Raw genomic sequence first — 14,362 nt, forward strand, 5'->3', positions numbered from 1 at the left:
AAAACACATATGCATATGTAGCTTGTAGTCTGATTCAAAACAGGGTAGTAATCTGTTGGGTTTTTTGTCCCTTTCAGAAATAGATTTTTGAATATTCTTCCAAGTGAATACATATACTCACACATTATTCCATTTTATTAACCTCTATACTTCATCTCATAAATAAGAAAGGTAATTCAAGTAGTTTTCCAAAATCTGCTTGCATAAAGTAGAAAAAAGAATGGTTTAGAAAGTTTCCAAAGCAAAGACTTCTCAGTCTCTCCTAGAAACCACTGTGGGTAGCCCTGAACTCTTATTTGAGTTGCGTTTGTTTTTGTATTCAGCATAGTCTCTGGAATGTGTCCTGGTGTTGGCAATATAACTAAGTAAGTTTGCAAGGAATTCTCTGAGTCACCTGAGAACTGGGTTGTTTGATAGTGCTAAGGCTACCAGCTAACAGAAATAAAAATAACAAAGTAAGCGGCAAAAAATTATTAATCTAAAATTTCTACCCCACATTGAATCTTCTACTGTATGTTAGTCTTTGGCAGAGACAGGTAAAATAAAAAGGATAAAAAAAAGAAGATGCAGAGAGATTTTGGAAGTTTCATGTTGCCTTTTATGATTTTCCATGCTTATGTGCATAGTTGACAAGAGAGAGTTGTGACTTTTCTCATGACATGTAATAGTACTGTTTTTTTTCAAAATGAAAGTTTTCTTTTTCCTAATTTTAAGGAAAATATATACTCATCATAATAATGCTTAAAGCACCAGATTTTACAAAGGAGAAAATCAACTATAACATCATTATGTAGAAATATGATACTTTAAAACTTTTTGTTAACATTTATTATTTTATCTGGGTGGAAAAGTACTGTGTGGAGCCCAGGGATCTAACTTAGATATAAGGTTTCTCAGTATGTGCATTATCTAATTGGCCTTAGTTTTTTTTATTATTATTTCTCAGGTAGTTTTTTTTTTTTTTTGGTATGTAGTTCTAACTGGTCTTGAACTTATAAATTGTGTATAGTTTCAATTTTTAGAAAAATAGCCTTGCCAGGCGGTGGTGACACACGCCTTTAATCCCAGCACTTGGGAGGCAGAGGCAAGTGGATCTCTGTGAGTTCGAGACCAGCCTGGTCTACAAGAGCTAGTTCCAGGACAGGCTCCAAAACCACAGAGAAACCCTGTCTTGAAAAACAAACGAAAAAAAAAAAAAAAGAAAAATAGCCTTGATAATCTTATGTTGGTACTGTTTTTTCCTGGTTTAATAAATGTAAAATCTTGCTTGTCATTTAGATGCCACCAGCAACAGCAAGACCAGGTTCTCGTGGTGGTCCCCTAGGGACTGGTGGAGTTTTGTCATCTCAAATCAAAGTTGCTGATCGTCCTGTAACTCAGCAAGGTTTGAGTGGAATGAAAACTGGGATGAAAGGTATTTATTTTATGAAGATGAATATATTTTGTTTCAAAACTGTTACAGCATATCTTAATAAATGAGAAATGTAGCATGTCATTCTCATTCTTTGACTTATAAAATTATTATGAAATAATAGAATATATGCGAACTAGAAAGGTATAAATATATATATGTATATATATATATATATATGCTCACTTTGAGCTTAATTTTCTGAATATCAAGGAGTTTTGTTACAACTGGAAGAAATTTGAAAGGTTTATGACTGAGAATTAGGTTTTCGTTACAACATAAAAGTATTTTGAAATTCTTTTTGATAGCTTTCACCTTGGAATGGCACTTATTGGGCATGTGAGATGGCTCATCACATGAAGGTCCCAGGCTTGATTATCTGAGTTTGATCTCCAGGACTGCCTTGATGGAAGGAGAGGTCCAACTCTTACGAGCTGTACTCTCACCTCCACACAGGTGCCACGGCACATACCCATATACATAGAATTTAAAAATTTTCATGTAGTAAAAAAATTAAATAATATCATTGAAAACATTTATTAGGTGTTAAAAATTCCTTTTTTCTCCATTATAATGATTAAAAAAAGAAATGAGACTGACATGCTTCTCTCTAAGGCATAATAATATATTTTATTTTTTAGACAGTCTCAAAAATAGTTACTGTTCTTTTTTTTCCCTTTTTTTATTGATAAAAGGAGAATAAAGAAAAAAAAAACAAATTTCCACCTCCTCCCAGCCTCCCATTTCCCGCCCCCTCCTCCCACTCTTCTCCCCCTCCTCCCACCCCTCTCCCCTTCCCCCCACTCCTCTCCCCCTCCCTCTCCAGTCCAAAGAGCAGTCAGGGTTCCCTGCCCTGTGGTAAGTCCTAGGTCCTCCCCCCTCCGTCCATATCTAGGAAGGTAAACATCCAAACTGGCTAGGCTCCCACCAAGCCAGCACATTGCGTAGGATCAAAACTGCGTGCCATTGTCCTTGGCGTCTCATCAGCCCTCATTGTTCGCCATGTTCAGAGAGTCCAGTTTTATCCCATGCTTTTTTGGTAAACAGTCCAGCTGGCCTTGGTGAGCTCCCAGTAGATCAGCTCCACTGTCTCAGTGGGTGGGTGCACCCCTCGTGGTCCCGACTTCTTTGCTCATGTTCTCCTTCCTTCTGCTCCTCATTGGGACCTTGGGAGCTCAGTCCAGTGCTCCAGTGTGGGTCTCTGTCTCTATCTCAATCCATCACCAGATGAAGGTTCTATGGTAATATGCAAGATATTCGTCAGTATTGCTATAGGATAGGGTCATTTCAGGTTCCCTATCCTCAGCAGCCCAAGGAACTAACTGGGGACATTGCCTTGGGCTCCTGGGAACCAATCAAGGTTCAAGTCTCTTGCCAACCCTAAGGTGTCTCCCTTAACTAAGAACTGTGCTTCCGTGCTCCCCTATCCAACCTTCCTTTATCCCAATCATCCTGTTTCCCCAAGTCCCCCCTCCTTCCCTTCTACCTTTTCTCTCCCCATCTCCCCTTACCCCCATCCCACCCCACCCCCAACATCCCACTTTTCCCCCCGGCAATTTTGTCTACTTCCCTTATCCAAGAGGATAACTATATGTTTTTCCTTGGGTTCACCTTCTTACTTAGCTTCTTTAGGTTCGCCTATTGTAGACTCCGTGACCCCTATTTATGGCTAGAAACCAATTATGAGTTAGTACATCCCATGTTCATCTTTTTGGGTCTGGGATACCTCACTCAGGATAGTGTTTTCTATTTCCATCCATTTGCATGCAAAATTCGAGAAGTCATTGTTTTTTACCGCAGTGTAGTACTCTAGTGTGTATATATTCCATACTTTCTTCATCCATTCTTCCATTGAAGGGCATCTAGGTTGTTTCCAGGTTCCGGCTATTACAAATAATACTGCTATGAACATAGTTGAACAAATGCTTTTGACATGTGATAGAGCATCTCTTGGGTAAATTCCCAAGAGTGGTATTGCTGGGTCCAGGGGTAGGTTGATCCCGAATCTCCTGAGAAACCGAAACACTGACTTCCACAGTGGTTGCACAAGATTGCATTCCCACCAGCAATGGATGAGGGTACCCCTTCCTCCACAGCCTCTCCAGCAAAGGCTATCCTTGGTGTTTTTGACTTTAGCCATTCTGACAGGTGTAAGATAATATCTCAAAGTTGTTTTGATTTGCATTTCCCTGCTTGCTAAGGAAATTGAGCACGACCTTAAGTGTCTTTTGGCCATTTGAACTTCTTCTGTTGAGAATTCTCTGTTCAGTTCAGTGCCCCATTTTTTAATTGGGTTAATTAGCATTTTAAAGTCTAGTTTCTTGAGTTCTCTATATATTTTGGAGATCAGACCTTTGTCTGTTGTGGGGTTGGTGAAGATCTTCTCCCAGTCAGTAGGTTGCCTTTGTGTCTTAGTGACAGTGTCCTTTGCTTTACAGAAGCTTCTCAGTTTTAGTAGGTCCCATTTATTCAATGTTGCCCTTAATGTCTGTGCTTCTGGGGTTATACCTAAGAAGCGATCACCTGTGCCCATCTGTTGTAGGGTATTTCCCACTTTCTCTTCTATCAGGTTCAGTGTTTTCGGGCTGATATTGAGGTCTTTAATCCATTTGGACTTGAGTTTTGTGCATGGTGATAGATATGGGTCTATTTTCATTCTTCTACAGGTTGACATCCAGTTGTGCCAGCACCATTTGTTGAAGATGCTTTCTTTCTTCCATTGTATACTTTTAGCTCCTTTATCGAAAATGAGGTGTTCATAGGATTGTGGGATAAAATCCGGGTCTTCTATACGATTCCATTGGTCGACTTCTCTGTTTTTACGCCAGTACCACCCTGTTTTCATTACTGTAGCTCTGTAATAGAGTTTGAAGTCAGGGATGGTAATGCCTCCAGAAGATCCTTTATTGTATAGGATTGTTTTGGCTATCCTGGGTTTTTTGTTTTTCCATATAAAGTTGATTATTGTCCTCTCCAGATCTGTGAAGAATTTTGATGGGATCTTGATGGGGATTGCATTGAATCTATAAATTGCCTTTGGTAGAATTGCCATTTTTACTATGTTGATCCTCACAATCCAAGAGCAAGGGATGTCCATCCATTTTTTGGTATCCTCTTCAATTTCTTTCTTCAATGCCTTAAAGTTCTTGTCAAATAGATCTTTCACTTCCTTGGTTAGATTTACCCCAAGATATTTTATGCTGTTTGTGGCTATCGTGAATGGAGAAGCTTCTCTGATTTCCCTCTCTGCTTCCATATCCTTTGTGTATAAAAGGGCGACTGATTTTTTGGAGTTGATCTTGTATCCTGCCACATTACTAAAGCTGTTTATCAGCTGTAAAAGTTCTTTGGTGGAGTTTTGGGGGTCGCTTATGTACACTATCATATCATCTGCGAATAACGAAAGTTTAACTTCTTCCTTTCCAATTCGAATCCCCTTGATCCCATTATGTTGTCTTATTGCTATTGCTAGAACTTCCAGCACTATATTGAAGAGGTATGGCGAAAGTGGACAGCCTTGTCGTGTTCCCGAGTTAAGCGGGATGGCTTTGAGTTTCTCTCCGTTTAATTTAATGTTAGCTGTCGGCTTGCTGTATATAGCTTTTATTATATTTAGGTATGACCCTTGTATCCCTAATCTCTCCAAGACTTTTAACATAAATGGATGTTGAATTTTGTCAAATGCTTTTTCAGCATCTAATGAAATGATCATATGGTTTTTTTCTTTCAGTTTATTTATATGCTGGATTACATTGATAGATTTTCGTATGTTGAACCAGCCCTGCATCTCAGGAATGAAGCCTACTTGATCATAATGGATAATTTTTCTGATGTGTTCTTGGATTCGGTTTGCCAGTATTTTGTTGAGGATTTTTGCATCGATATTCATGAGTGAGATCGGCCTGTAATTCTCTTTCCTGGTTGAGTCTTTGTGTGGTTTTGGTATCAGAGTAACTGTAGCTTCATAAAAGGAATTTGGTAGTGACCCTTCTGTTTCTATATTGTGGAATACATTGAGGAGTATAGGTATTAGGTCTTCTTGGAAATTCTGGTAGAATTCCGCATTGAAACCATCTGGCCCTGGGCTTTTTTTGGTAGGGAGGTTTTTGATAACAGCTTCTAATTCTTCGCTACTGACAGGTCTGTTTAGATTGTTCACCTCGTCCTGGTTTAATTTTGGTAAATGGTATTTATCTAAAAAAGTGTCCATTTCTTTTACATTTTCCAGTTTAGTGGCATACAGGCTTTTGTAGTGAGATCTAATGACTCTCTGAATTTCCTCTGTGTTTGTGGTTATGTCCCCCTTTTCATTTCTGATCTTATTAATTTGCAAGTTTTCTCTCTGCCGTTTGACTAGTTTGGATAGGGGTTTGTCAATCTTGTTGATTTTCTCCAGGAACCAGCTTCTTGATTCATTGATTCTTTGGATTGTTTTCTGTGTTTCTATTTTGTTGATTTCAGCCCTCAGTTTGATTATTTCCAGTCTTCTACTCCTCCTAGGTGAGTCTGCTTCTTTTTTTTCTAGAGCTTTCAGGTGGGCTGTTAAGTCTCCAATATGTGCTTTCTCTGTTTTCTTTAAGTGGGCACTTAGTGCTATGAACTTTCCTCTTAGGACTGGTTTCATAGTGTCCCATAAGTTCGAGTATGTTGTTTCTTTATTTTCATTGAATTCAAGGAAGACTTTAATTTCTTTCTTTATTTCTTCCTTAATCCAGGTATGGTTCAGTAGTTGACTGTTCAGTTTCCATGAGTTTGTAGGCTTTCTGGGGGTAGCATTGTTGTTGAATTCTAACTTTAATCCATGGTGGTCTGATAAGACACAGGTGGTTAGTAATATAATAGTTACTGTTCTTGCATTCGCTATGCAACTGAGAATAATCTTGACCTCCTATCTTTCTACCTCAACTCTCTCAAGTTTTGGTATTGACACACGTGGCTTAAATTGGTTTTGTAAGTTCTTTGTGATACGACACCAGAGATTGAACCTAGGACCTTGTGTATGCTAGGCAAATGCACTACTACTAAGTCATATCCCTAGCACCATTACACTGTACTTGTTTCAGAAGTTTGATCAATGTGATGTATAAACCAAACCATGATGAATATTCTTAGGTTTCTTTTTTTTTCTTGTGACTAGTGATTTCTGAGGGCTTAAAGCTACTCTTGAGGTGCAAAATTAATTTTAAGGTAAATTACAATATAAATATAACAATAATGATATAACTGTATAACATTGATAAGGCATTCTAAGTTATAGGCGAAATTTTTTGTTGGGACTGCCTGTCAGCTCTGTTCCATCAGCCCGCTCCCAAATAACCACACAGAGAATTAATATTAATTATAAATGCTCAGCCGATAGCTTAGGCTTCTTACTAACTAGCTCTAACAATTTAAATTAAGTCATTTTTCTTATCTAAGTAATACCATGTGGCTCATTGCTTGTTACCCCATTTTCTACATGTCTTGCTTCCTCTGTGTCTAGCTGGAGACTCCTCAGACTCTACCTTTTTCCCAGCATCCTCCTACTCTGGCTCTCCCACCCAATCTCTTCCTTCCCTGTTATAGGCCAGTCAGCTCCCTCTGAACCAGTGAGAGCAATACACATCCACAGTGTACAAAGATTGTTCCCAGCAACAAGTCATCCAGATGGTTTTAAGTCACGTGAGATAGTGTAGCTCCATTATGTGAAAATGCTGCAGAGCTCTATTGGAGACTTGAGCGTCCCTGGATTTCAGGGGCTGTTGCAGTCCTTTTCTGGAATTGGTTCTCTCCTACTGTGGGTTCCCAGGATCAAACTCAGGTTGTCAGGCTTGTTACCCACTGAGCCATCTTGCCAGTCCTAACCACTGTACTTTAGGAGTATGGTATTCCTTTCAGGAGACTTAATTTTTTTATACCATATTGCTTACTAAGTAGAAAAACCATTTATTATTTAAAAAATTTTTTTAATATTAATAATAAAAAATGAGTCAAAATTATTGTCTCTGACCCTCACATGTGTGCTATGGCACATGCATGCCCTCATATTATACAATATAATGATAATGAAATTCCTTTTTTGGGGGTTGGAGAGATGTCTCAGTCGTTAAGAGCACTACTTGCTCTTCCAAAGGTCCTGAGTTCAATTCCCAGCAACCACATGGTGGCTCACTACCATCTGTAATGAGATCTGGTTCCCTCTTCTGGCCTGCAGGCATACATGCAGAATACTAAGAATACTGTTTGCATAATAAATAAATAAATCTTTTTTAAAAAAAAGAAATTGCATTTTTTAAAAAGTCCTTTTTACTGCTCTGTTCTAGGTTTCCATAGGTCTAGTTTCTATCTAGCTAGTCTGTCCTGTAGTATCTAGTTTCTTTAAAAAAAATACTGGATTATTATTTTTTTAAATTATGAATATATGTGTGTGTATCTGTGTCTGGGTCTGTGCACATAAGTACAGTGTGTAAGCCAGAAGAGACTGTCAGATTCCCTGGAGTTGGTGTTACTGGCAGTTATGAGCTGCCCAATGTGTGTGTTGGCAATTGAACTTGGGTCCTCTGAAAAAGCAGTATGTGCTCTTAACCACTGAGCCATTTCTCCAGACCAGATTCTTATTTCTTAACAGCCTCACTTTTAAAAGTCCCATTCTTGTCTAAATTCAGCCTTCTTTATGTCATGACTCTAGAATACTAGCTTTTAGTGTTTCTCCATATGTTGAGGCATTCATGAGGAATGTCTGAGAACTGTGGCAAGTAATGGTGGTTGTGCTTTGGATTTGTTATTTTGGTCATTGTATAATAGAGTATTAATATTCACATTAAAACATTTTTTAGGTCCCCAGAGGCAAATTTTAGACAAATCTTACTATCTTGGACTTCTTAGGTATGTAAAATAAATGTTTTTTTATGCATGACCTTGGAGTTTTAGTTGTAGTTATTTCAACAATTAGTTATCTTTTGAGTTCTAAGAATAATTTTATATTCTCACATAATTTCTGGTTAATTGACTGTACTGCATGGTAATATAGTTAGACTGAAATATGGTACAGGGAGGTGCATCCTGGTGCCCACATATGGGTTAGTATTCATACAGTCATGTGGGTGCATGTGGATGCAGGAGGGTGACCTTGGGTGTCACTTTTCGGATACCATCCACCTGTTTTTGAGACAGGATCTCTTTGTTGCCCTAGAGCTTGCTAAGTAGGCTAGGCTGCTGACTGTTGAACCTTTCTGAGCCTCCTGTTCGTGTCTCCCCAGGGCTGGGATTGCAAGCATGAACCACCAAACCCAGCTGTTTTACATGGGTTCTGGAGTTTGGACTCAGGTTTTTGTGCTTGCAAGGCAAGTTCTTTATCAACAACTAAATTTCTTCCCAGCCCTAGGCTGAGAGTTTATGGTTTTGTGTAGTTCTGTGATGGACAAGGAAAGCAGGACCAGCCCTTTGGTAGGCACTAACATCCATGAAATAGCCTTCGTGGCCTCGTTACAAACCAGAAGAATCAGTTCCTTTTTTGAGGGGAAAGGTGTGGAGAGGGCAGGTTGAGGCAAAGTCTCTCTACATAGCCCTGTTGTTCTAAAACTCACTCTGTAGACCAGCTGGCCTCCAACTCACAGAGATCGTCTGCCTCTGCCTCCTGAGTGCTGGGATAAAGGCTGCACCACCACTGCCTGACAAGTTTCAGTGTGAATTTTAGAAGGAAGGCAAACATTGAAATCATATCATGAAGTTCACTCTTTTCTTGGAGTGATAATAATCTTTTATGCTCTTTAGTATTATTCGGAATGTATTACTCATATAATTGAAATATCACTGATTGTACTAAGAAAGGAAATAAGTGTTTGTTTATTTATTTATACTTAATCATAGACTTTTATGTAAGTAAGTATATTTGGTCATTTGATACATGCTTGCCCTAATTTTCACTAATTTATAAGCCTCCTACTTTTTTTTGTAATTATTTTGAGTTGGGGCATCACTGTATATATAGCCTTAGCTGTCCTAGAACTCATCTAGACCAGGCTAGACTCAACTCACAGAGATCAACCTGCCTCTGTCTTTTGAGTACTGGGATTAAAGGTGTGCACCACTGTGTCTGGCTTCAGGCCTTTTAATAAGGTCTTTAAAATGAAGAATTTTAAAAGAAATACTTTCTTTTAACTTTTTGTGTATGAATGTTATACATATATGTATGTGTTAAAACACATGTTTGCCCTTTGCCTGTGGAAGTCAGAAAGAGGGCATTGGATTCCATGACTCCTGGAACCGGAGTTATGGCGGTTATGAGTTGCCATGTGGAACTGATCCCTGGTCTTACCTACTAAGACGTATTAATTATTTTCCACCTAATAACTTTCTCTTTTCAGATGTCCTAGTGATGTAGCTCCATTTTCCTTTGTTTGGTTTTTGGTTTTGCTTCTGTTCTTTGAGACTGTGCCCTACTGTAATACCAGCTGATTTGGAGCTCCCTGTACAGTCCAGACCCAGTGTTCTCAGACTGTGCCCTCCTCTGTAACACTAGCTGATTTGGAGCTTCCTGTATAGACCAGACCAGGCTGTGCCCAGACTTGGATTTCTTTTCCTGCTTCTCCATGTTGGATCAAAAGTGTGTACTACAACGCCTGGCCTGTTTCATCTTCCTTGATTAGAGACTCTGTGTCAGCCATTTTTCTCATTGGCTCATCATTTTTAGTGACACAACCCCCTGAAACTGTTCATTTTAAATGGATTTGATAAAGCCATACATATTGTTACACATTTACGAAGTTTATTTTATTTAACTAGAAGTCTTTTCTGAGTTAGAAGTATTTCTAAACTTCCTTTTTTTTCACTTAGGAGCAAAATAAGTGAACTTACAACTGAAATTAATAAACTTCAGAAAGAAATAGAAATGTACAACCAAGAAAATTCAGTGTATTTGTCATATGAAAAGAGGTGAGTAATTTTACAACTAAGACATGCAAGATCTTTATTAGGAATTTATCCCACTGAATATCAATTCAGTATTTATTCAGTATCATGAACATAATTTATTAAATATGACACCATCCATAAGGTTCTTTATATTGATCTGCTTATGTATTTATGAATGCATTTGCTTTTGTTTGTAGGGCAGAGACATTAGCTGTTGAAATTAAAGACTTTCAAGGACAGCTAGCAGACTACAACATGGTATTGTCTCTTTCCTCAGAGAATTTCTCCTGATGTTTGTTTTTGTGCTCTTGACACTTAAAAATACATTTTAAATACCAAATAATACACAACTATATATATATATATTTCTTGTGAAAAAGTTGGAAGTATAAAAATACAAAAATTAAATTGCTTTTTTCATTTCTCCTTCATTTCCTAACCTAGAAATAACTTGGCTTAACAGATTGATAGGAATTCTTCCAATTTTGTTTGCATTATAAAAAATATTTATTTTACCTACTGTTTATTTATTTGTAATTTTGTGTGTGTGTGTGTGTGTGTGCACGCGTGCAGGCACATTCATGGAAGTCAGATGACAACTTGTGTAAGTTACTTCTTTTCTACCATATGGGTCCCCCAAGAATCAAATACAGGCCACCAGCCTTGGTGTAGAAGCTTTACCTGATGAGCCATATTGCTAGCCTCATTTTTTTTTAAAGACACTTATAAATCACACAAAAGCTTTTCTCCCCTACAAATGTTTGAATAATATTTTTTTAAAGCATTACAATTTATTAGGTAAGAATGATTCCATTGCTTTAAAAACACCTTTACCTTGCTATGGAGCATTGTCATCATGAAATTTAAATTCTTTACCTAGCCATACAGATTACCTCCATCTGAGTGTTCAATTTTGTGTGCATTCTGTCAAAATAGAGTACACTCATAAAAATAGTTCCACTGAGGATGTTTCCCAGTGCAGACTATCACCTTGTCAATGCTGTTAACTTCTTGTCCTTGGAGTAACGCTACCTCCAGGAAGTTTCTAGCATCAGAATTTCTTTCTAATTTCTGAGGCACATTAAACAATTATGGCATGACTAGCTTTTGTCTCCGCTGTTGATTAGGTAAAATATGATATAACTAGTTAATATTAATACTTACCAGTGAAATTTTGCTAATTAGAGTATTTTGTAGTTCTTAAATTTTCTGAGCACATGCTCTATAAAAACACCTTGAGAATAATATTAATTAGAATTTTTTTCAGTAAGTGTTGTTTTCTATTGTTTATTGTTTTAAAGATTTTGCTTTACTTCTAATTATGTGTATATGTGTATGCACATGAGTGCCATTACCCGCAGAGGCCCAAAGGAAATGATAATGTTGATTCCCTGGAGACAGTTAGACGCACTTAAAGCTGCTTGGTGTGGGTGCTAGGACCTGAACTCACATCCTCTGTAAGAGCAGGACATTCTCTGACTTAAGAATTAGATTTACTAGTGTTCTGTTTTATAAAATAAATTTATGGGAAATAAAGTTGTTTTGCCTTTTCACTACTATAAATTTCTAAAACAGTTAATGTTTCCAGGAGGAGAAAAATTCAAGTGGCAGATAATTTCCAATGCTGCTTTTTTCTGTTTCAGACCTTTATAAACTTGGACATTTTAAAGCAGAGAAAACTCTTCAGTGTTCTTAAAGGAACAGTAATTCATCACTTCTTATTTACTGGCCAAATGAAGAGTATGTTAGGTTTTCAATATTGTTTTTTAATGTGGCTCGCTTTTTTTTTTTTGGAAAGTAAGACACTTGATAGTATTAACACTGAAATGACTAGCTATTTATGAAAATAGGTATGTATATTAAAACTTACCTAAAATTTATTAAGGCTAACCAAATGGTGCTTTTTTTGTTATATTTTTGCTTTTAGTTGGTAGATAAACTCAATACCAATACTGAAATGGAAGAAGTTATGAATGATTACAACATGGTAAGAAAATATACAAATATAAGTAATAATTGTATATAAGTCATATCCTCTAAAATAAAGCATTTATCTAGAAGTAATTTGGTAAAACCTTTTATGGCCATTAAAGGTGGTTATGACTCTGATCATAAGTATCACAATTATGATTAAGCACTTTTTATTGTTTTTTATATCCCTGTTGCTGTTGGAGTAAATATTTTAACATCTGTCAATAAAGCTAGGGAAGAACCATCTATATTGATTGGATATATATTAATAATATTTTGGTTCATAATTTCTTTTTTTTTTAAAAAATGTTTCCTTATGTTTTAGTTTTTTTACAAATGGAATTAAAATTCAATGTAAATAATATCTTTAAAAGTTTTCTTATAGTATTTTTTTAAGTTAATTAAAGTGTGGGGATGTTTTATCTGCCTATATGTCTATGCCCTGAGCCGTCAGAGGCCAGAGAAGGCATCAAATTGCCTGGGACAAGAGTAACAGATGGCTTTGAGCCTCCACATGGGTGCTAGAAAATGAACACAAGTCTTCTGGAAGAACAGCAAGTGTTCTTAACTGCTGAGCTATCTCTCCAGCACCTCAAACTCTGCCTACCTCTGCTTCTCTTAAGTGCTGGGATTAATGGCATGCCCCACATCATCCTGGCTATAAAAAATCCAGGATTTTTAAAATGAGTTCTAAATTTGGGGTTCTACAATAATTAAATTATTTTTAGTTTTACAAACTTAGAAATAAATTTTATTGCTAGAAATAAATATAGGAAACTTTGAAAATTATTTGTCAAATATAATAATGAAATATTTGGAATAGAAATATAATTCCTCTGTTAGTTAGAAACCAAGGAGTATCTTTCCCCACCTATCATTAATACTTCTCTATATAACTTTCTCAAATATGGCAGCCTGTTCCTTATACAAAGAATACCAAACTCTTGAAATGTTTTCTTGCTTCCTTTCCTCTCTTTTCCTTCCTTCTTTGAAACTATTGAGCAAATTTATGCCATTTACTTACTGTTTACAAGATTCTCTTTTAAGTACTAGAAAAAGTATATGCAAACATATAAGTTTGTAGCTCTGAATGCTTCATAGAATTTAAAACCTATGTGTCCCTATGTCGTTATCTCAGAAGTTATGCTAATACCCAAATTGTATGTATAAATTTTACAGTTATATGTTTTAAAAGTATATATTCTAGAAATAAAAATAAAAGATTTGAAAAGTATTTGGTCACTAGGTTAATCTTGACTATGTATTTAGAGGAACTAAGGAAGGCCATACATATTGACAACATATGGAAAAAGCTTCCATTTTTGCCATCATTTAGTGTGGTTTGATTCTCTGGTTTATTATGGAAAAGCTGTCTAGTATAAGCTGGTTGTAGGTATAGGAAACTTTGAAAATTAATTTGTTTTTTTATTTGGGGTGGATCCAGATTCAGGTCTGTGTACATAACAGTCATCTAGGAGTACTTACGAAATCGTGAAAGATTTAAGAACAAAATTATGTTGATTCTCAATTCAGCATATGACTAATCAAGTATTTATTGAACATAGTATGTTTTTGAAATGGTTTTTACATAAATTAATTTTAATTTTAATTATTGGACAGATCACTAAAGAAAAATGAATTATTTTGATGAGAACTTAAGTCAATATAAAGGACTAAGTTAACTGGTAGTGGTCTTTGTTAGATGAAAGATGCATTTTTCTTCTAATTTTTGTATTTGGTATTATTATAATAATCTCATGTAGTTCATAACTAGAGTAACCTTTCCAAAGAGAGTTTGGTTTGATGGTTATCTTTTTTAATGACTAACTTCTATGTTAACTGTTTGCACAGCTTAAAGCTCAAAATGATCGAGAAACACAGAGTATGGATGTCATATTTACTGAAAGACAAGCGTAAGTTCAGATTCATAAATGAGTTTTGGTAGATGGTTTAACTTGTGAGTCATTTATTTCCTTATAAAATTTAGCTTTTTCTTAATTTGCTCTTAATTAATTAATTGTTGGATTCTTATGAAGCAACATCTTAATTGTAGTGTAGGCTACCTCAAGCTGACAAGAATCTTTCTGG

General features: G+C 36.3%; 1 protein-coding gene across 3 annotated transcripts in view; it reads left to right on the forward strand.

The window, feature by feature from the left end:
* Ift74 (intraflagellar transport 74) overlaps positions 1-14,362 on the forward strand; it is a 79,478-nt gene that overhangs the window by 3,840 nt on the left and 61,276 nt on the right. For 2 of the 3 annotated variants that reach the window (XM_075945913.1, XM_075945914.1), the window contains exons 3-8: positions 1,279-1,414; positions 8,227-8,275; positions 10,226-10,324; positions 10,501-10,561; positions 12,231-12,290; positions 14,126-14,187. In XM_075945913.1, coding sequence (XP_075802028.1) covers positions 1,279-1,414; positions 8,227-8,275; positions 10,226-10,324; positions 10,501-10,561; positions 12,231-12,290; positions 14,126-14,187 — 467 coding nt within the window. The remainder of the gene's footprint in view (positions 1-1,278; positions 1,415-8,226; positions 8,276-10,225; positions 10,325-10,500; positions 10,562-12,230; positions 12,291-14,125; positions 14,188-14,362) is intronic. The other variant, XM_075945915.1, reaches the window with a different exon arrangement.

The sequence above is a fragment of the Microtus pennsylvanicus genome, chromosome 13 (genome assembly GCF_037038515.1).
Source record: "Microtus pennsylvanicus isolate mMicPen1 chromosome 13, mMicPen1.hap1, whole genome shotgun sequence".
Lineage (NCBI taxonomy): Eukaryota > Metazoa > Chordata > Mammalia > Rodentia > Cricetidae > Microtus > Microtus pennsylvanicus.